A 21,528-nucleotide genomic window follows, 5' to 3' on the forward strand; every position below is an offset into this window, starting at 1 on the left:
CAGATCCTGACCCCCAAGGCATTTTCTATTGCATCCAACTCCAGCTCCTCCAAGAGTTCCATTTTGCACCTCTAAGACCCCCTTCACTTCAGGCCTTGGCAGCCTCATACTTTGTTACAGACTACCTATTGGGCTGGCCACTTCTAAGCAGCCCATGTCCTAGGCTTTATAGATGCTCAATCTCAAGGAGTATAGCCCAACATAGGGAAAATTGTTATCGGATATAAGCTGTATAGACAACAGATCTCCCTCAAGGAAAGCCCTGGCAACACACTGGCACTGGTTCAAACATCCCCTATTGAGGACACTTGGCACGGGGGACTGGATCAACCAGAGACGTCTGGATAGGAATCAGTGGGAGAGTAGAGGACGCCCAGAATCCGATTAGGTAAGAGGGGAATCCAGAGAACACTCTGATCCGCTTCCGACAGAAAGGTCCTAGTAAATGTCTCTGCACGTCATTTCTAGGAGTGGTCTCAGTTGCAGGTTACTCAGCATGGGAGAATCCTCTTCTAAGCCAGAAGAAACACCTCTGCAATGTATCCTAAAAATACTGGAAGTCAAAATAAATAAATAAATAAATATGCTGCAAAGGGGAAAACTTAAACTCTGCTATAACACTGCCTGGTCTTTACATAAGTTGGTGGGATGGAGAAAAACTACCTGAAAATGGGTCTCTAAATTACAATACTATCTTGCAATTGAATCTTTACTGTCACAAGATGGGAAAATGGACTGAAGTTCCATATGGCCAAGTCTTCATGGTCCTTTACCAAAACCCTGCTCCATGTGGCCTGGGCAATCAGAAAACACTGCCGACATTTTAGATGATTCCCTTTTAACCTGCCTCAATTCTCAGGGTGAAACCAAGTTTCCCCTTCTTCAGAGTCACCTGCTTCCTCAGAGGCACCTACTTCTCCAGATACCTCTGACCAATCCCACACTCCACCTCCCTATGTTCATTTATATCCCATTACCCTAGGAAGGAGAGACTAATCCCTCTGGGGTAACCCGTAGTGGAAATTCCTATCACCCAAGATCAGGAAAAGTATGCCTCCTTTAGGGAAGAGGCAAATGGTGAAGGGACAATCAGAGAACATGTGCCCTTCTCTTTAACCAACTTAGACCAATGCCAACAGAGGGCTTCCCTCATAGCTCAGTTGGTAAAGAATCTGCCTGCAATGCAGGAGACCAAGGTTCGATTCCTGGGTCGGGAAGATTCTCTGGAGGAGGAAATGACAACCCACTCCAGTATTCTTGCCCATGGACAGAGGAGCTTGGCAGGTTCACAACTTAGTGACTACATCACCACAAACAGAGACTGAGGTGGTTTTCTTAAGAACCCAATAAGTTGTTTGCAGGGTTTCAGACCCTGACTCTGACCTTTCATTTAACTTGGAGGGATATCTAAATAGTCCTATCTACTTGCTGTACCCCTGAGCAAAAGCAGAGAATTTGGGCAGCAGGAGAAGGGTGCTCTGATTTTTTGGGCTCCAAAGTACTGCAGATGGTCACTGCAGCCGTGAAATTAAAAGACGCTTATTCCTTGGAAGAAAAGTTACGACCAACCTAGACGGCATATTAAAAAGCAGAGGCATTACTTTGCCAACAAAGTTCCATCTAGTCAAGGCTATGGTTTTTCCAGTAGTCGTGTGTGGATGTGAGAATTGAACTATAAAAAAAGCTGAGCACCAAAGAACTGATGCTTTTGAACTGTGGTGTAGGAGAAGGCTCTCGAGAGTCCCTTGGACTGCAAGGAGATCCAACCAGTCCATCCTAAAGGAAATCAGTCCTGACTATTTATTAGAAGGACTGATGTTGAAGCTGAAACTCCAATACTTTGGTCACCTGATGCAAAGAGCTGACTCATTTGAAAAGACCCTGATGCTGGGAAAGATTGAAGGTGGGAGGAGAAGGGGACGACAGAGGATGAGATGGTTGGATGGCATCACCGAATCAGTGGACATGAATGAGTTTGAATAAACTCCGGCAGTTGGTGATGGACAGGGAGGCCTGGTGTGCTGCAGTCCATGGGGTTGCAAAGAGTCGGACACGACTGAGTGACTCAATTGAACTGAACTGAGGGGGTACACTGACCACCTTGCCAGGGACCAACCTGAACATTTTGTTATGGGTGGAGATGACTGCCTCTTCCAAATCAGGAGCCCTGCTGAAGTTATAATTCCCAGGAGGGAACAGAAGGCAGGTAGCACATGATTCACTGTGGAGTAGAAGGGATGAGGAAGTATATAAAAAAGCCACTTAACTGGCTTTATGAAAATGTTAAAGCAGTGATCCAAGAAGAAAAAGAAAATGCAGCCGTCTCTCAGGGACAGCTTGTGAGGGCTTTTAGAACATTTGCTAACATTGAACCTTCCACTCCCAAGGGCCAGTCCCTACTGGGACAACATTTTCTCAGTTCCCCCCCAAAATTAGAGGCACAATTAGGCTCACAAAGCCTGATCCCCCAACTCCTAGAGGTGGCCTTTGGGATACTTAATAACAGATCAAGCTGAGGAAGAAGAGATAAACTGATGTGAAAACAGGTAGGCTAGGGCTCAAGCTAAACTGAGGCCACAGCTGTCAGCCATGCCTTGCAACCTCAGGACAACCCAAGGGGTCCCGAGGAAGTTTAGCCATCTGCCTAGAGGTAAAACCAGCAAGGGGGAATGCTTCAAATGTAAGTCAACCCGTCACTGGGCCTGAGAATGTCACAAGGAACCCCCTGGTCCATGTCCAGTCTGCAAACAACAGGTCATTGGAAGTGGGACCGCCCTCAGTCCTGAAGGGGAGGGGACAGCTCCCACTCTGGAGATGGCCACACCAGATGACTGGGGCGGCCTGGGGATTCTGGCAGCTCTCCCCCCCAATTATATTTCCATCTCTATTGAGGAGCTCTGGGTGATCCTTGACGTGGCAGGAAAAAAAAAAAAAAATCAACTTTTAAACTGATACAGGAGCCACTTAACTCTATCCTGATCTCTCACCCAGGGCCTATTTCCTCCAAAAGCTGTACTGTGACTGGTGTTGATGGAATCTCCCATGCCCACCTGTTGATTCACTGGGCCTCTCATTTGCCAACTTGAATAGCATTTGGTCTCACATGCCTTTTCAGGTGTGCCTGAGTGTTCTACCCCACTACTGGGAAGAGACCCTCTGAGATCCCTTGGAGACATATTATGATTAGGAGACCCTGAGGAGCCTCTTGTTTTGACTCTGACGAAAACATATCAGCTTGAGGAACAAGGGCCTATTCCCAGCCATACTCTACACACAGCAAACCCTGCAGTTTGGGACAAAGGAATCCCTGAGAAGGCTATAAACGTCCAACCTGTAAAAATTAGCCTTAAGCCAGAAGTTGCTTATCCTAACAAGAGACAGTACCCCATAAAGCTGGAAGCAAAAATAGGTTTGCAACCCCTCATAGATAAATTTTGAAAACATGGCCTCTTAGTGCCCTGTCAGTTTCCATGCAATACCCCTATTCTGCCAATTATTAGGCCAAATGGGGAATGTTGAATGGTACAAGACATAGAGCAGTAAATGAGGCAGGGGTCCCTATACATCCCCTTGTGGCCAACCCTTAAATGCAAAAAATTCCCCTGTTAAATATGAGGCTGAACTATTTACAGTAGCTTGGATATGGAAGCAAACTAGGTGTCCATCGATAGATGAATGGATAAAGAAGTTGTGGTATGTGTATAAATGGAATATTACTCAGCCATAAAAGGGACATGTTTGAGTCAGTTCTAGTAAGGTGGATGAACCTAGAGCCTATTATACAGAGTGAAGTTAGTCAGAAAAAGAAAAACAAATTTTGTGTATTAACACATATATATGAAGTCTAGAAAAATGGGACTGATGAACCTATTTGCAGGGCAGGAATAGAGACACAGACATAGAGAACAGACTTTGGACACAGCAAGAGAAGGAGAGGGTGGGATGAATTGAGAGAGTAGCACTGAAACATATACATTACCATATATAAAACTAGATAGCTAATGAGAAGTTCTTGTATGACACAGGGAGTTCAACCTGGTGCTCTGTGGCAACCTAGAGGGGTGGGATGAAGTGGGGGGGAGTAGGGGGAGGTTCAAAAATGAGGGGCATACATATACTTACGGCTGATTCATGTTGTTGTATGGCAGAAACCAACACAATATTGTAAAGCAGCTATCCTCCAATTCAAAATAAGTTAAAAAAAAATATGGGGCTGAGATTTTATATCTCATAGAAGTGACTCAAAAACCAAACCTAGTAGCAGTCATTCACTGCCATGGGCACCAAAAGGTAATTATAAAATTACCCACAGGAACAACAGGGCAGATCGGGAGGCAAAGAAAGTAGCCCTGATGCCCATACCAGGCAGAACCCAATATTGAGAAAATTCGACAACAGGCCACTTGACTTTAGCAAACAGCAAACAACCAATCCTTGCTATTCAATATGGGTGGGGAAATTGAAAATTGACTCTACTTTGTTCTCTTGGATCCTACAAGGTATAAAAAATTTTCTAACAGGAGGTTTTCATTTTCTTATAACCCTTTTCTTTCCAGTCATACTGATTGATGCTATATTTCGTCTAGGGCTCCACTGTCTTCTTTACTGTTGTAAACCTGTTTCTAAGACCTTTTGGTCCAAGAAGGAGACCTGCGACCAACAGGTCCACACCTTCTATTCTAAAATTAGAGAAACATGGTAAACATTAACCTTGAGATTAACAAAAATATACACCCAAGCAGAATGGCTTCTTGGCAAGGGCAATATCACTTCCTGTCTGGTCAACAGTTAAGGAAGGCCTCCCAAAGTTAACCTGGTTCCTTCTCTTTCAAGATCCTTTCATGGTTATTGTAGTTTATCTCCTTTTTACCCCTTGTTAGCTTAACCTTTTGGTTAAGTTTGGGTTTTTTAGATCCAATATTTTGAAGTAAGACTCATGATGGCTCAAGGAATTCAGCCCATTCCAACAGAGAGTGGCCCAGGTCCCTACAATTCCTTGGAACAGTCAGCAAAGGACTTCTACACCTCTAGGGTCTGTGGCCAGTGTCCAGCAGGAAAAAGTTTCAGAAGAAGAGCCTTCGGCCCTTTACCCCTTAAAAATAAGGGTGTGGAGTCCCTCAGAGGGTAATGGGACAGGCAAGGGCCTGGGATCTTTGCTGCAGTGCTACATTGCTTGCACCTGGACACACCTCTCCTTGAGCAACAAAATACAAAGAAACTATATGGGTCTAAAAATAACTGCATGTGAGCAACAAAATACAAAGAAACTATATGGGACTAAAAATAAATCCATGCCAGACTGTTGGAGCAAATTCTGGACAAAAGATACAAAGAGACCAAAAAACCCAACTGCCACTTTTGAAGAGCCTGGAACAAAAACAGGGTGTTGGGAACAAAAGCAGGGTACTGAACATGCCCCGCTGAACTCAACACCAAAAGAGGGGTGGGCAAACCACCTAGCCAGAATACTAGACACACAGCTACCCTCACCCCATATAAGAAACAAGCTTGACCTGCCTCAGGGAGACATCAAGCAAGGGAACCCGTTACTTGTTTTTGCTCCCCCTGCTGCAGCTGCTGCTTCCGCTAAGTCGCTTCAGTCGTGTCCAACTCTGTGCGACCCCATAGACGGCAGCCCACCAGGCTCCACCACCCCTGGGATTCTCCAGGCAAGAACACTGGAGTGGGTTGCCATTTCCTTCTCCAATGCATGAAAGTGAAAAGTGAAAGTGAAGTCGCTCAGTCGTGTCCGACTCTCAGCGATCCCATGGACTGCAGCCCGCCAGGCTCCTCCGTCCATGGGATTTTCCAGGCAAGAGTACTGGAGTGGAACAGACCCCAATAAACCCTCGCTGAAAGAAAAAAATGGAGTTTTAACAATATATGTTTACAGATGAGTTATCTGCTAGGCAGACATCTTTCTTGTCATTCTTGAAAACTCTCCTGCATCCTTGCATGTCCAGTTAGAAACTCTGTGGAAGGTAGTTTGATGTAAGTGAGGCTGTGAAAACAGGTTCCAAGGTGTTAGGGAGGGACTAGTGGAGAGAAGGGGAGAGGCATTGATGGATTCACACACACTTTGAAGAACATAATCAATAAAAAAGAAAAAGGTTTATGAATAAAATACACTCACAATTCAACCTATAGTACATCTTAAGCTGTAAGAGAAAGAACAAGTGGAATAACTTTTCTCTGACTGAAGTTGGACTGTGTTTTTCAATATTTTATATATGACTTTAAAAAAAAGAAATAATATCCCTTGAGAAATAAGCGGTAAGCTTTGGCTCTGTTTTGTATACATCAAAGGACACAACTTGGAAACATCACTAACGTGCACAGTTCAGTTCAGTCGCTCAGTCATGTCCGACTCTTTGTGACCCCATGGACTGCTGCATGCCAGGCCTCCCTGTCCATCACCAACTGCCAGTGTTTACTCAAATTCATGTCCATTGAGTTGGTGATGCCATCCAACCATCTCATCCTCTGTCGTCCCCTTCTCCTCCCACCTTCCATCTTTCCCAGAATCAGGGTCTTTTCAAATGAGTCAGCTCTTCACATCAGGTGGCCAAAGTATTGGAGTTTCAGTTTCAACATCAGTCCTTCTAATAAATAGTCAGGACTGATTTCCTTTAGGATGGACTGGTTGGATCTCCTTGCAGTCCGAGGAACTCTCAAGGGTCTTCTCCAACACCACAGTTCAAAAGCATCAGTGCTCAGCATTCTTTATAGTCCAACTCTCACATCCATACATGACTACTGGAAAAACCACAGCCTTGACTAGACGGACCTTTGTTGCTAACGTAATGTCTCTGCTTTTTAATATGCTGTCTAGTTTGGTCGTAACTTTTCTTCCAAGGAGTAAGCGTCTTTTAATTTCATGGCTGCAGTCACCATCAGCAGTGATTTTGGAGCCCCAAAAAAATAAAGTCTGGCACTGTTTCCACTGTTTCTCCATCTATTTGCCATGAAGTGATGGGACCGGATGCCATGATCTTAGTTTTCTGAATGTTGAGATTTAAGCCAATTTCTTCACTCTTCTCTTTCACTTTCATCAAGAAGCTCTTTAGTTCCTCTTCACTTTCTGCCATAAGAGTGGTGTCATCTGCATATCTGAGGTTATTGATATTTCTCCCGGCAATCTTGATTCCAGCTTGTGCTTCCTCCATCCCAGTGTTTCCAATGATGTACTCTGCATATAAGTTAAATAAGCAGGGTGACAATATACATCCTTGACGTTCTCCTTTTCCTACTTGGAACCAGTCTCTTGTTCCATGTCCAGTTCTAACTGTTGCTTCCTGACCTGCATACAGATTTCTCAGGAGGCAGGTCAGGTGGTTTGATATTCCCATCTCTTTCAGAATTTTCCACAGTTTATTGTGATCCACACAGTCAAAGGCTCTGGCATAGTCAATAAAGCAGAAATAGATGTTTTTCTGGTACTCTCTTGCTTTTTCGATGATACAACGAATGTTGGAAATTTGATCTCTGGTTCCTCTGCCTTTCCTAAAACCAGTTTGAACATCTGGAAGTTCGCAGTTCATGTATTGTTGAAGCCTGGCTTGGAGAATTTTGAGCATTACTTTGCTAGCGTGTGAGATGAGTGCAATTGTGCGGTAGTTTGAGCATTCTTTGGCATTGCCTTTCTTTGGGACTGGAATAAAAACTGACTTTTTTCAGTCCCGTGGCCACTCCTGAGTTTTCCAAATTTGCTGCCATATTGAGTGCAGCACTTTCACAGCATCATCGTTTAGGATTTGAAATAGCTCAACTGGAATTCCATCACCTCCACTAGCTTTGTTTGTAGTGATGCTTTCTAAGGCCCACTTGACTTCACATTTCAGGATGTCTGGCTCTAGGTGAGTGATCACACTATTGTGATTATTTGGGTCATGACAATCTTTTTTGTACATTCTTCTGTGTATTCTTGCCACCTCTTCTTAATATCTTCTGCTTCTGTTAGGTCCATACCATTTCTGTCCTTTATTGAGCCCATCTTTGCGTGAAATGTTCCCTTGGTATCTCTAATTTTCTTGAAGAGATCTCTAGTCTTTCCCATTCTATTGTTTTCTTCTATTTCTTTGCATTGATCACTGAGGAAGGTTTTCTTATCTCTCCTTGCTATTCTCTGGAACTCTGCATTCAAATGGGTATATCTTTCCTTTTCTCCTTTGATTTTTGCTTCTCTTCTTTTCTCAGCTATTTGTAAGGCCTCCTCCGACAGCCACTTTGCTTTTTTGCATTTCTTTTTCCTGGGAATAGTGTTGATTCCTGTCTCCTGTACAATGTCACGAACCTCCGTCCATAGTTCATCAGGCACTCTGTCTATTAGATCTAGTCCCTTAAATCTGTTTCTCACTTCCACTGTATAATCGTTTGGGATTTGATTTAGATCATACCTGAATGGTCTAGTGGTTTTTTCCTACTTTATTCAATTTAAGTCTGAATTTGGCAATGAACAGTTCATGATCTGAGCCACAGTCAGCCCCTGGTCTTGTTTTTGCTGACTGTATAGAGTTTCTCCATCTTTCGCTACAAATATTTGCAATCTACAAAGAATAATTGCAATTTGATTTCAGTGTTGGCCATCTGGTGATGTCCATGTGTAGAGTCTTTTCTTGTGTTGTTGGAAGAGGGTGTTTGCTATGACCAGTGCATTCCCTTGGCAAAACGCTATTAGCCCTTGACCTGCTTCATTCTGTACTGCAAGGCCAAATTTTTCTGTTACTCCAGGTAGCTCTTGACTTTCTACTTTTGCATTCCAGTCCCCTATAATGAAGACGACATCTTTTTTGGGTGTTAGTTCTAGAAGGTCTTGTAGGTCTTCATAGAACCGTTCAACTTCAGCTTCTTCAGCATCACCGATTGGGGCTTAGACTTGGATTACTGTGATATTGAATGGTTTGCCTTGGAAACGAACAGAGATCATTTTGTCGTTTTTGAGACTGCATCCAAGTAGTGCATTTCGGACTCTTTTGTTGACTGTGATGGCTATTCCATTTCTTCTAAGGGATTCTCGTCCACAGTAGTAGATAAAATGGTCATCTGAGTTAAATTCACGCATTCCAGTCCATGTTAGTTCGCTGATTTCTAGAATGTCGACGTTCAGTCTTGCCATCTCCTGTTTGACCACTTCCAAGTTGCCTTGATTCATGGACCTAACATTCCAGGTTCCTATGCAATATTGCTCTTTACAGCATCGGACCTTGCTTCCATCACCCGTCACATCGACAACTGGGTGTTGTTTTTGCTTTGGCTCTGTCTCTTCATTCTTTCTGGAGTTATTTCTTCACTGATCTCCAGTAGCATTTTGGGCACCTACCAGCCCGGGTGAGCACCCCATGACCTAATGTGCACACCTGATGCAATTTTCATACTTTGATGATTACTGAAACAATGTTTCAAAACTCAAAGATAAGAAATTTATGGAATGTTTTATAAAAGGAGAGGAAAATAAAATTTTCTTGGAAAGAAGTAAGTTTTTCTTTTGTCTGTAGGTATGGATAGTTTAGGAAGAAGCAATTAATGGATACAGTTTTTAAAATGGTTCTGGCAGTGTGGGCGGGTCACCTGATGCCTTTGCAGTCCCTGGAGTTGCAAAAGGAAGGGAGGTCGGAGTGTCACTCTCTTCCTCGGAGATGTCTATTGCTGTTCGGGTTCAAGTCCTATACGAGGCTAAGCGTCACTTTTTCAAAGTCACTTTAATTTCTGGAGAATATTTTCACTGGATATGGAATTCTAAGCTGACAGCATTTTGTTTTCTTTCAGCACTTTAGAGATGTGTTTCTATAACCATCTGGACTCCTTGGTTGTTTCTATGTCTTTGCCATTGTAAATAAGGGTGCAATGAACATGGGTGTGCAGATATCTCTTCAAGTAAGTGATTTCATTTCCTTTCGGTGTGTATCCAGAAATGGAATTGTCATATCATATGCTAGTTCTATTTTTAACTTTTCTGAAACCCCCCCATACTGTTTTCCATAGTATTTGTACTAGTTTACATTGTCACCGAGAGTGCTGTTCCCTTTTCTCCACAGCCCCATTTCTTGTATTTTTAATGACAGTCATTCTAATAGGTGTGATACATGATACTGTGGTTTTGATTTGCATTTCCCTTATGATTAATGATATTGAGCACCTTTCTATGTACTTATTGGCCATTTGCATATCTTCTTTGGAAAAACGTCTATTTCAAGTCCACTGGCAATTTTAAAATCGGATTGTTTCGGGTATTTTTTATTATTGTATTGCATGAGTTCCTTATACATTTTTGTATATTAACCCCTTATCAGAAAGATAAGGAACTTCCCTGGTAGCACAGACGGTAAAGCGTCTGCCTACAATGTCAGAAGACCCGGGTTCAATCCCTGGGTCAGGAAGATCCTCTGGAGAAAGAAATGGCAACGCACTCCAGTACTCTTGCCTGGAAAATCCCATGGACGGAGGAGCCTGGTAGGCTACAGTCCAAAGGGTCACAAAGAGTCGGACATGACTGAGTGATGTTACTGTCAGAAAGATGGCAAATATTTTCTTCCATTCTGTAGGTTGGATCATTTCCTTTGTTGTGCAAAGTTTTTAGTTTGATGTAATCCCACCCATTGATTTTTGCTTTGGTCATTTGCGCTTTGGGTGTCACATAGAAAAGAAAAGAACTCATTGTCAAGACCAATGTTAAGGAGCTTTCCCCTTACGCTTTCTTCTGAGAGTTTTATGGTTTTGGGTCTTACATTTAAGTCCTTAGTTCAAGTTAGTTTTTATGAATGATGCAAGATAGAAATCCAGTTTCATCTTTTTGCATAAGAATATCATCGTTTTCCTTTACTCATTGAGTATTCTTGGCTTCCTTGTCAAATATTAGTTGACCAAAGATGTATTTCTTAATGTGGGCCTCAGAAATATTTGAAAGCCAGTGGTCATGTGGAGAAAATTCTTTAGAAAAAAATTATATTCCATGTGGAAATAAGGCAAAAGAGAATATGGCATGTCCTGTCAATATCATAGCAGAGCAATATTTAAGATGCCTAACTGTTTTTCAAAAGGACATTTTGAGATGATGGAAATATTCTATATCTGTGCAGTCCAATATATTTGTCATTAGTTACATATGACCATTGAATACTTGAAATGTCACTAGCCTGACTGAGAAACTAAATGTTTAACTTTAATTTTAATTAGTTAAAATACAAATGTAAATAGCCAACACTAGAGGAATGATTCTATGTCCTTTAGAAAAGAAAATGTCAAGATTTTATTGCCCCGTAGACTATTAACTAGTTTTGTATTTAACCTAGGAATCTTATTTTAACTTTTTTTCTAAAAATGCCTATAAATACCCAGTTCGTCAAAATGCTCTTTAAACCAGCTTCACCATCTTATTGGCTTCCTCAGTAGTTAGACAAAAATCTTTGACATATGTCCATTCATATGAAAGAGAGCCATATTTCTAACTTTTTGAAAATCATGTCAACAAAACAATGTGATAAGTGTAGTGTAAAAGGGTGTATAGTGGAATCAAGGCTTCCCTGGTAGCTCAGCTGGTAAAGAATCCTCCTGCAATGCAGGAGACCTGGGTTTGATCCCTGGGTTGGGAAGATCCCCTGCAGAAGGGAACAACCACTCACTCCAAGATTCTGGCCTGGAGAATCCCATGGACTGTATAGTCCATGGGATCACAAAGAGTTGGACACGACTGAGCGACTTTCATTTTCACTTTCAATGGAATCAAGAACTAGTGTTCTCTCCACCTAAGCTCTGCCTGGTGTAAGTTCGGTGATCTAATGAACACCACTGACTGAACTGTCCTAGAAAGTGATTACTGAACTGACTCTTAGTAGGCAAAATGGGCTTTTATTAGACAACTGAGGTAGGTCTGATCCTCCAAGCAAAAGCAACTGCTCAGGATTGGTTCACAAGCATTGCAAGAAGTTCATTCAGCAACTGAGTATAGTGGAAAGAAACACTGGCTTCAGTCAGGAGACCTGGATTTGCATCCTAACACTATCCTCTTGGATAACCTAAAATTAGTTAACTCAGCTCTTTGAGCCTGTTTCCACAACTGTATATTGGGAGTATTAATAACTTTCCTCAGGGTATTAGGAGTAAATTAGATACCCACATAAATCACATAGTACATTGCCTGGTGTCCTGCTTTAAATGTTCAATAAATTACAGCTATTATTACTGATGAGAGAGTGGTGAACAATTTCAAATGGTGCCAAGTTTAAATACAGTAAAGTGTAAAATAACCTGTAATTAAGTTTTCTAATTAGGAAGTTGGGCTTCCCTGGTGGTTCAGTGGTAGAGAATCCGCCTGTCAATACAGGAGACACGGTTTGATCCCTGGGTTGGGAAGTTCTCCTGAAGAAGGAAATGGCAACCCACCCCAGTCTTCTTACCTGGGAAATCCCATGGACAGAGGAACCTGGCAGGCTAGAGTCCATGGGGTCCCAAAAGAGTCAAATATGACTTAGCAACTAAACAGCAACAACCATTAGGAAGTTACTGGCAACTCTGACAGGAACAGTTTCAACAGAGTAGGGACAGAAAGTGTTGAGAAATGAATGGGAGTTGAGGAAGTGAAGAAGTTAGTCCTTTCAGAAAGCTTGGAGAGAGGGTCAGAGAGGTGATTCAGTTTAACAATTATAAGATGAGAACTTTTTTAGATTGAGGTGACTTGAATACTTTTGTATCCTGAGGGGAGAAAAATGGATGAAGAAAGCCAAAGAATGAAGAGGAGATGGTTTAGAATAAGATTCATAGCAAGAGAAACAGAAGGGAAAGACACTGAAGACACAAGAGTAGTTTAGTACATGAAGAAAATAAAGCGGAGGAAAATGTAAAGTCCATGTTTGTCCACTTATAATCAGTAGGTCTCATGCAGTGGAAAGTGGAGGAGAATGGAAAATTTAACGCAATAAGAAACTGCCTGCAATGAGGGAGATCTGGGTGGGGAAGATCCCCTGGAGAAGGGAACAGCTACCCACTCCAGTATTCTGGCCTGGAGAATTCCATGGACTGTAGTCCATGGGGTCACAAAGAGTTGGACATGACTGAGTGACTTCTACTTTCCACTTTCACTAGAATCCAATAGTCTCTGACAACCAAAGTCCACAGTAGATTCTATCAGTCTAAATGGACCAAGTACAGACAATTTCAAAGTAAAGTGAAAATTGGAATTTCCAAACTTTTCCTTTAATTGGGAGGGAGGGGGAGCCTAGAGTAGACGGGATGCCAAAATACAGTCTTGAGAATGTAAGCATCGGCTCACAAATGCCTGAACATCTGCCGAAATCAAGGACAAATACTATGATGCATAAGCTTTAAAGACAGAATTAAGAGAAACAAACAGTTGCTCCCCCACAAATTCATCAAAAGATCATTTGAATGCTGAGCAACTTCCACAAAACAACTTCTGAACACTGGCGGAGGACACCAGGCACCCAGAAAGGCAGCCCATTCTCTTCGAAAGGATATAGGACATACTACAAAAGACAAAAAGGGAGACAAAAGAGGTAGGGATGGAGACCAGTCCTGAGAAGGGAGTTGTGAAGGAGGAGAAGTTTCCACACAGTAGGAAACCCTTTCACAGGTGGGTCTGTGGGGAGTTTTGGAATCTCAGAAGGCAATATAACTGGTGGGGGGTGGGGGGGAAACCCACAGAATACACGTCTAACTTCAACTGCAGAAAAGAGAACTTTCCCTCCAAAGGTTCTAACCTAACAACCTAACGTGCAGCCTAGTCCACTCACAGAACAAAGGATTGGGCAAATACCAAAGGAGAACTAGCCAGCTGCGGACCGGCCCTGCCCTGTCCGGAAGCAGAGAGGCTTGTGACAGCCAGAGCTGCAAGGCAAGAGGCTGCTGCAATCTCAGCCCCAGAGACAGCATCCTCCACCAAACTGTGAGCAGGCTCCCAACTGCTAACCACATCTTCCTGAGATCCTGGATGGTTGACAGCCACCAGGAGGGGCTCAGCCTGAGATCAGCTCTCCAGAGGAGACACACGGCTCACCTGAGACGGTGCTCTCGTGGCGCACCCGGGACACCAAGTGGCCAGGAAGGGGAGGTGATTAAAATGCACAGTCCACCTGGGACACTGCACTTGCCAAGCACCTGGTCGCCTGAGCTGATCAGACCTGGGAAGGGCACAAAATGCACACCCAACCCACAGAGACTGAGCCAGAACTGTGTCTGAGCATCTCCTGCAGAGGTACGGGTCATCAGTGGCCTGCCCCAGGGGCAGGGGCTCTGGGTGCAGTAGACCTGGGTATGGCATAAACCCTCTTGGAGGAGGTCGCTATTAACCCCACCATAGAACCACCAGAACTTACACAGGACTGGGGAAACAGACTCTTGGAGGGCACAAACGGAACCTTGTGTGCACCAGGACCCAGGAGAAAGGAGCAGTGCCCCCACAAGGGACTGACCCAGACTTGCCTGTGAGTGTCCAGGAGTCTCCAGCAGAGGCGTGGTTCGGTGGTGGCCTGCTGCAGGGTCAGGGGCACTGAGTGCAGCAGTGCATTCATGGGACCTATGGAAGGACTGTTATCTTCATTACCACCACCATAGTTTGGTCTCAGGTCAAGCAACATGGACGGAACACAGCCCCACCCGTCAACAGAAAATTGGATTCAAGATTTACTGAATATGGCCCTGCCCATCAGAACTTTGGCCACCTGATGAAGAACTGACTCATTTGAAAAGACCCTGATGCTGGGAAAGATTGAAGGCAGGAGCAGAAGGGGACAACAGAGGATGAGATGGTTGGATGACATCACCGACTCAATGGACATGAGTTTGAGTAAACTCTGGAAGTTCGTGATGTACAGGGAGGCTTGGCGTGCTGCAGTCCATGGGGTCACAAAGAGCTGGACATGACTGAGCGACTGAACTGAACTGAACTGATCAGAACAAGACCCAGCTTCCCCCTCAGTCAGTCTCTCCCATCAGGAAGCTTCCATAAGCCTCTTATCCTTATCCATCAGAGGGCAGACAGAATGAAAACCACAATCACAGAAAACTAGCTCAATGAAACTATGAGCCATGTTGTGTAGGGCCACCCAAGACGGACGGCTCATGGCAGACAGTTCTGACAAAACGTGGTCCACTGGAGAAGAGAATGGCAAACCACTTCAGTATTCTTGCCTTGAGAACCCCATGAACGTATGAAAAGGCAAAAAGGTATGACACTGAAAGATGAACTCCTTAGGTTGGTAGGTGCCCAAAATGCTACTGGAGATCAGTGGAGAAATAACTCCAGAAAGAATGAAGAGACAGAGCCAAAGCAAAAACAACACCCAGTTGTCGATGTGACGGGTGATGGAAGCAAGGTCCGATGCTGTAAAGAGCAATATTACATAGGAACCTGGAATGTTAGGTCCATGAATCAAGGCAACTTGGAAGTGGTCAAACAGGAGATGGCAAGACTGAACGTCGACATTCTAGAAATCAGCGAACTAACATGGACTGGAATGCGTGAATTTAACTCAGATGACCATATATCTACTACTGTGGACGAGAATCCCTTAGAAGAAATGGAATAGCCATCATAGGCAACAAAAGAGTCCGAAATGCACTACTTGGATGCAGTCTCAAAAACGACAGAATGATCTGTTTGTTTCCAAGGCAAACCATTCAATATCACAGTAATCCAAGTCTAAGCCCCAATCGGTGATGCTGAAGAAGCTGAAGTTGAACGGTTCTATGAAGACCTACACGACCTTCTAGAACTAACACCCAAAAAAGATGTCGTCTTCATTATAGGGGACTGGAATGCAAAAATAGAAAGTCAAGAGCTACCTGGAGTAACAGAAAAATTTGGCCTTGCAGTACAGAATGAAGCAGGTCAAGGGCTAATAGAGTTTCGTCAAGAGAACACAATGGTCATAGCAAACACCCTCTTCCAACAACACAAGAGAAGACTCTAAACTCTACATCATGGACATCACCAGATGGTCAATACCAAAATCAGATTGATTATATTCTTTGCAGCCAAAGATGGAGAAACTCTATACAGTCAGCAAAAGCAAGACCGGGAGCTGACTGTAGCTCAGATCATGAACTCTTTATTGCCAAATTCAGATTTAAATTGAAGAAAGTAGGGAAAACCACTAGACCATTCAGATATGACCTAAATAAAATCCCTTACGACTATACAGTGGAAGTGACAAATAGATTCAAGGGATTAGATCTGATTGAGTGCCTGAAGAACTATGGATGGAAGTTCGTGACATTGTACAGGGGGCAGTGAGCAAGACTATCCTCAAGAAAAAGAAATGCAAAATGGCAAAATGCTTGTCTGACGAGGCCTTACAAATAGCTGAGAAAAGAAGAGAAGCTAAAGGCAAAGGAGAAAAGGAAAGATATACCTATCTGAATGCAGAGTTCCAAAGAATAGCAAGGAGAGATAAGAAAACCTTCTTCAGTGATCAATGCAAAAAAATAGAGGAAAACAATAGAATGGAAAAGACTAGAGATCTCTTCAAGGAAATTAGAGATACCAAGGGAACATTTCATGCAAAGATGAGCACGATAAAGGACAGAAATAGCATGGACCTAACAGAAGGAGAAGATATTGAGAAGAGGTGGCAAGAATACACAGAAGAACTATACAAAAAAAGATCTTCATGACCCAGATAACTACGATGGTGATAGTTTACGGTGAAATGTGTCGGATTCGTGATCTCCGAAAGATTTAGCTTTGGGACCAGAGACCAGGCTTGACCACTCAGGGCTTTTATGTGGCAGAATTTTTATTACAGTGAAAAGGAACAGAGAAAGCATATGACATAGATTTCAGAAGCGGGTGGAGAGTGCCCTACTCACTAGTCTTCAGCAAGGGAATTAGATACTTTTTAATTAGTTATTACAATAAATCAAAAGAATGTCTCAAGTTTGTGAAAATTTTACCCGATCCACTCCCACAATTTACATTTTAGGATAACAGGATTAGAACTTAAGAATAGAAAGATCCTACTAGACCAACTCCCATAATTTGCATTCTAAGATATCAGGATTAGTCAGAAGGTTTTCAGGAAGGAGAAACTGTCCTCAAGCAGGATACATTGTTGTTGTGTAATCCCTAGTACAGACTTTAAATTGAGTTGTTGTGTAATCACAAGTTCCTGTAATCATCAGGGCTTAAAGAAAAAAAAATGTTTTATGTGACTAAGACTAAGGAATGTAGGAAAAAAAAAAGTTTGTCCTTTCCTCCTCCTTGAGAATTCCAGACCCCTATCTCCTCCTGGAGAACCCCAGACTCCCTCTCTGCGGGACCCCCTGAATTCTTTTCAACCTGCCTAGGAATTGACTCTCTCAATGGTGTGATCACTCACCTAGAGCCAGACATCCTGGAATGCGAAGTTAAGTGGTCCTTAGGAAGCATCACTATGAACAAAGCTAGTGGAGGTGATGGAATTCCAGTTGAACTATTTCAAATCCTAAAAGATGATGCTGTGAAAGTGTTGCACTCAATATGCCAGCAAAATGGGAAAACTCAGCAGTGGCCACAGGACTGGAAAAGGTCAGTTTTCATTTCAATCCCAAAGAAAGGCAATGCCAAAGAATGTTCAAACTACTGCACAATTGCACTCATCTCACCGCTAGTAAAGTAATGCTCAAAATTCTCCAAGCCAGGCTTCAACAGTATATGAACCGTGAACTTACAGATGTTCAAGCTGCATTTAGAAAAGGCGGAGGTACCAGAGATCAAATTGCCAACATCCGTTGGATCATCGAAAAAGCAAGAGAGTTCCAGAAAAATATCTACCTCTGCTTTATTGACCACGCCAAAGCCTTTGACTGTGTGGAGCACAACAAATTGTGGAAAATTCTTAAAGAGATGGGAATACCAGACCACCATACCCACCTCCTGAGAAATCGGTATGCAGGTCAAGAAGCAACAGTTAGAACTGGACATAAACAACAAACTGGTTCCAAATCGGGAAAGGAGTACGTCAAGGCTGTATATTGTCACCCTACTTTTTTAACTTATATGCAGAGTACGTCATGCGAAATGCCTGGCTGGATGCACAAGCTGGAATCAGGATTGCTGGGAGAAATATCAATAATCTCAGATATGCAGATGACACCACCCTTATGTTAGAAATCGAAGAACTAAAGAGCCTCTTGATGAAAGTGAAAGAGGAGAGTGAAAAAGTTGGCTTAAAACTCAGCATTCAGAAAACGAAGATCATGGCATCTGGTCCCATCACTTCATGGCAGATAGATGGGGAAACAATGGAAACAGTGACAGACTTTATTTTTTGGGCTCCAAAAATCACTGCAGATGGTGACTGCAGCCATGAAATTAAAAGATGCCTGCTCCTTGGAAGAAAAGCTATGACCAACCTAGACAGCATATTAGAAAGCAGGGCTATTACTTTGCCAACAAAGGTCTGTCTAGTCAAAGCTATGGTTTTTCCAGTAGTCATGTGTGGATGTGAGAGTTGGAGCATAAAGAAAGCTGAGGGCCGAAGAACTGATGCTTTTGAACTGTGGTGTTGGAGAAGACTCTTGAGAATCCCTTGGACTGCAAGGAGACCAAACCAGTCAATCTTAAAGGCAATCAATCCTGAATATTCATTGGAAGGACTGATGCTGAAGCTGAAACTCCAATACTTGGGCCGCCTGATGTGAAGACCCTGATGCTGGGAAAGATTGAGGGCAGGAGGAGAAAGGGGCTACAGAGGATGAGATGGTTGGATCGCATCACCAACGCGATGGACCTGAGTTTGAGTTGGCTCCGGGTGTTGGTGAAGGATGGGGAAGCCTGGCATGCTGCAGTCCACCGGGTCGCAAAGAGTCGGACCCGACTGAGCAACCAAACTGAACTGAACTGGCAATCATCCCCTTTTTGTCTCTCGATTGGCCAGTGCGGTGCAAAAGTTCCGGAGATTGGCATGAGTAAAGAATCCATGTTTGCCCAGTGATTGGCCGGCATGTTTAGGCTCTGGCCAATCCTGAAGGGGGCGGGCTGGTTAAGCGTCAGGTTTCCCTGAGCGGCCTCGGTGGCTGTACTGATCGGCCTAGTAACTGCGTCCTTTTCTTCTCTCGGTCTCTCGGTTCTTAACACAGCGTCCTGATGGAGCTATCTTACCAGACCCTCAGATTCACCCATCAGGCTCGGGAAGCGGTAAGGAAAGCATATATTATTAGGAACTCCTCTCCTCTTGTTGCTGCGGGCCGATTCAAGAGTCCAGTTGCTATGGCGACAGAGTCCGCTTCTTTTGTGGCGCAAGCGCCAAGTCTGGGGGCTAGGGTTCAAGCGGGGTTTCGGATAGAAGGAGTCAGATTTGGGCTCGACTACTGTTTGATGAAAGAGACGGCCGAGTTTGTGACTGAGGAGATGAGGTGTTGAGGGGCAGGTGTTATTATCAGGCAGGCTGAGTCTGATGAGTGAGCGGATTTAGGGTATCGTCAAAATGAAATTGTTGAAACGCAGGATAAAACTGACCTGGGACTTGGAATAGGGGGTTCTGGACCTGATTCACTACCATAGGAATTTAATTCCTCTCTCAGGCTTCCATTCCCGCAGTGGAAAGTAAGGTAATTGGACTATCATCCTTTCACACAAAGATTACATGAACTTTACAATACATAGTGTTTCCTATTGTCTGTGTCATTGGCTAACTGGCTCAACAATATTTTCCACAACAAAAAACATGAATTGAAGCTGTATTATATGCCAGGCATCAAGCATATAACAATACTTCCAGGGGAAAATCATTAAAAACAGTTTTTGGTTTTTTTTTTAGTTGAAAAAAATACTGATATTTAAGCTCCACCTCCAGAGATTCTGGTTTACTGGTTTTGGTGTATCTTGTGCATTTAAAAAAACTCAATTGTGATCTCAATCTCGATTGCAGTGTGTAGCCAAGATTGTGAACCACCATTCTACTGTTTCCCACTTTTAAAAAGAAGCTAATAATACACAATAAAAGGTAACCCTTTGGCCTTACACTCCCTCTACCTAGCAGTGTCTCTCCAACTTCTCTCATTTCTTTCCAACTTCTGGAAAGGATTGGCTATACTAGCTGTTGCCACTTTGTCACCTCTGGATTGTGCTTAAGTCCTTCCAACCTGAGCCTGAACCACCTGCATCAAAACATTTGGGGTTGGCTTTTAATAAGGTAGATTTCCGGACCTCACTGAGAATTACTGACTCAGAGGCTCTCTGGGATGAGAATCTTGAAACTTGCATCTTAAATTCAGACTCAAGGTTTGAAAACCGCTGCCCTAGATGGTCTCATACATTTTCATGACTTCCAATGCCATCTGTATGCCAGCAGCTCCCCTAAACTGACTCTAGACTGGACTTCTTTGCTGAGCCCCAAACCCACGTGATATCCTGGAATATGGAACACAGGACGATAAATCAATTGACGACTTGGCAAATCCAGTGGAGAATCAAGTATCTGCATGTTAACTTCTTCAACCCCTAACTCTTACGCTTCCTCTCTAAAACTTGGAGCTTTCCCAGTCTTCCTCCATCTGGGAATGAGAAACCACCATCCACCCAGTTGCTCAAATCACAATTCTGAGAGTCATCCTTAGCTCCTTCTTCCTGCTAATTCCTGCTTAAGGAAGGCATCAGCAAATCTTACTGGTTCTATTTATATAATGGGTCTTTAATAATAAATATTTCTACAGCCTTTATCTGGGTCCAAGCCACCATAATCTATCACTTGAACCATTTCAGTAGCCTCTTAACCATTCCCCCTGTTGGTTTTACCTCCTTTCAGTCAATTCTTCCTCCAATGATCAGAGTGATCTTAAAATTTTGTCACTCTCTGGCTAGGATCCTTTTAATGGCTTTCCATTATACTTGGGATAAAAGTCCCACCTCGATGTGATCTACAGAGCATGGCAGTGTTGTGGCCCAACTTTGCCTCCCACTGCTCCAGGCACCTTCTCTCGAATCTGACCTGTTTCTGAACTCCATATAGTTTGTACCACGTAGGTTATTATTTAATTGTGATTAATTTATATTGTTACCTATTTCCGTCATGTGATACTGCCTCTCAGACAGAATTCATGTGACTTGGAGACTGAGGCCCAATCTTATTTTTTTGTTCTATTCCCAAGATGGCACTAGGGAGAGCCATATTTAGGTATGCTCATTAAACTGCTGCTGCTGCTGCTGCTAAGTCGCGTCAGTCGTGTCCAACTCTGTGCGACCCCATAGATAGCAGCCCACCAGGCTTCCCCGTCCCTGGGATTCTCCAGGCAAGAACACTGGAGTGGGTTGCCATTTCCTCCTTCAGTGCATGAAAGTGAAAAGTGAAAGTGAAGTCGCTCAGTCGTGTCCGACTCTTCGCGACCCCATGGGCTGCAGCCTACCAGGCTCCTCCGTCCATGGGGTTTCCCAGGCAAGAGTACTGGAGTGGGGTGCCATTGCCTTCTCCGGCTCATTAAACTCTTGGGCTCTCAATGCAAGGAATTGTACTGATTAGGGGTCTGTGGAGGGGATAGATTGAGGTGGGGAAGATAGTGAGTTTGATTGATGTATGTCCACAGGAATTTTGATCATCT

The 21,528-nt window shown here is 43.4% G+C and overlaps 1 protein-coding gene and 1 long non-coding RNA gene across 22 annotated transcripts in view; one reads left to right on the plus strand and one right to left on the minus strand.

The window, feature by feature from the left end:
- Positions 1-279: 279 nt before the first annotated feature.
- Positions 280-19,164, minus strand: LOC145534967 (uncharacterized). Its single transcript, XR_014075140.1, has 2 exons — positions 14,434-19,164; positions 280-553 (listed from the first exon to the last, which is right to left on the minus strand). It is a non-coding gene; the product is annotated as an uncharacterized LOC145534967 (long non-coding RNA).
- The window catches only part of KATNAL2 (katanin catalytic subunit A1 like 2), an 82,521-nt gene continuing 79,951 nt past the window's right edge, over positions 18,959-21,528 (plus strand). For 17 of the 21 annotated variants that reach the window (XR_014075132.1, XM_081563434.1, XM_081563435.1 and 14 more), the window contains exon 1: positions 18,959-19,129. Coding sequence is in view for 12 of the 21 variants with exons in the window: in XM_081563434.1 (XP_081419560.1) it covers positions 19,079-19,129 (51 nt within the window). In the remaining 9 variants the exon portion in view is untranslated. Of the gene's footprint in view, positions 19,130-19,225; positions 19,543-21,528 lie in introns of those variants that run through there. The other 4 variants (XM_081563446.1, XM_081563447.1, XM_081563444.1 and 1 more) reach the window with 1 other exon arrangement.

This window comes from Giraffa tippelskirchi, chromosome 14 (assembly GCF_054371585.1).
Source record: "Giraffa tippelskirchi isolate mGirTip1 chromosome 14, T2T-mGirTip1v1.2.pri, whole genome shotgun sequence".
Taxonomy (NCBI): Eukaryota; Metazoa; Chordata; class Mammalia; order Artiodactyla; family Giraffidae; genus Giraffa; species Giraffa tippelskirchi.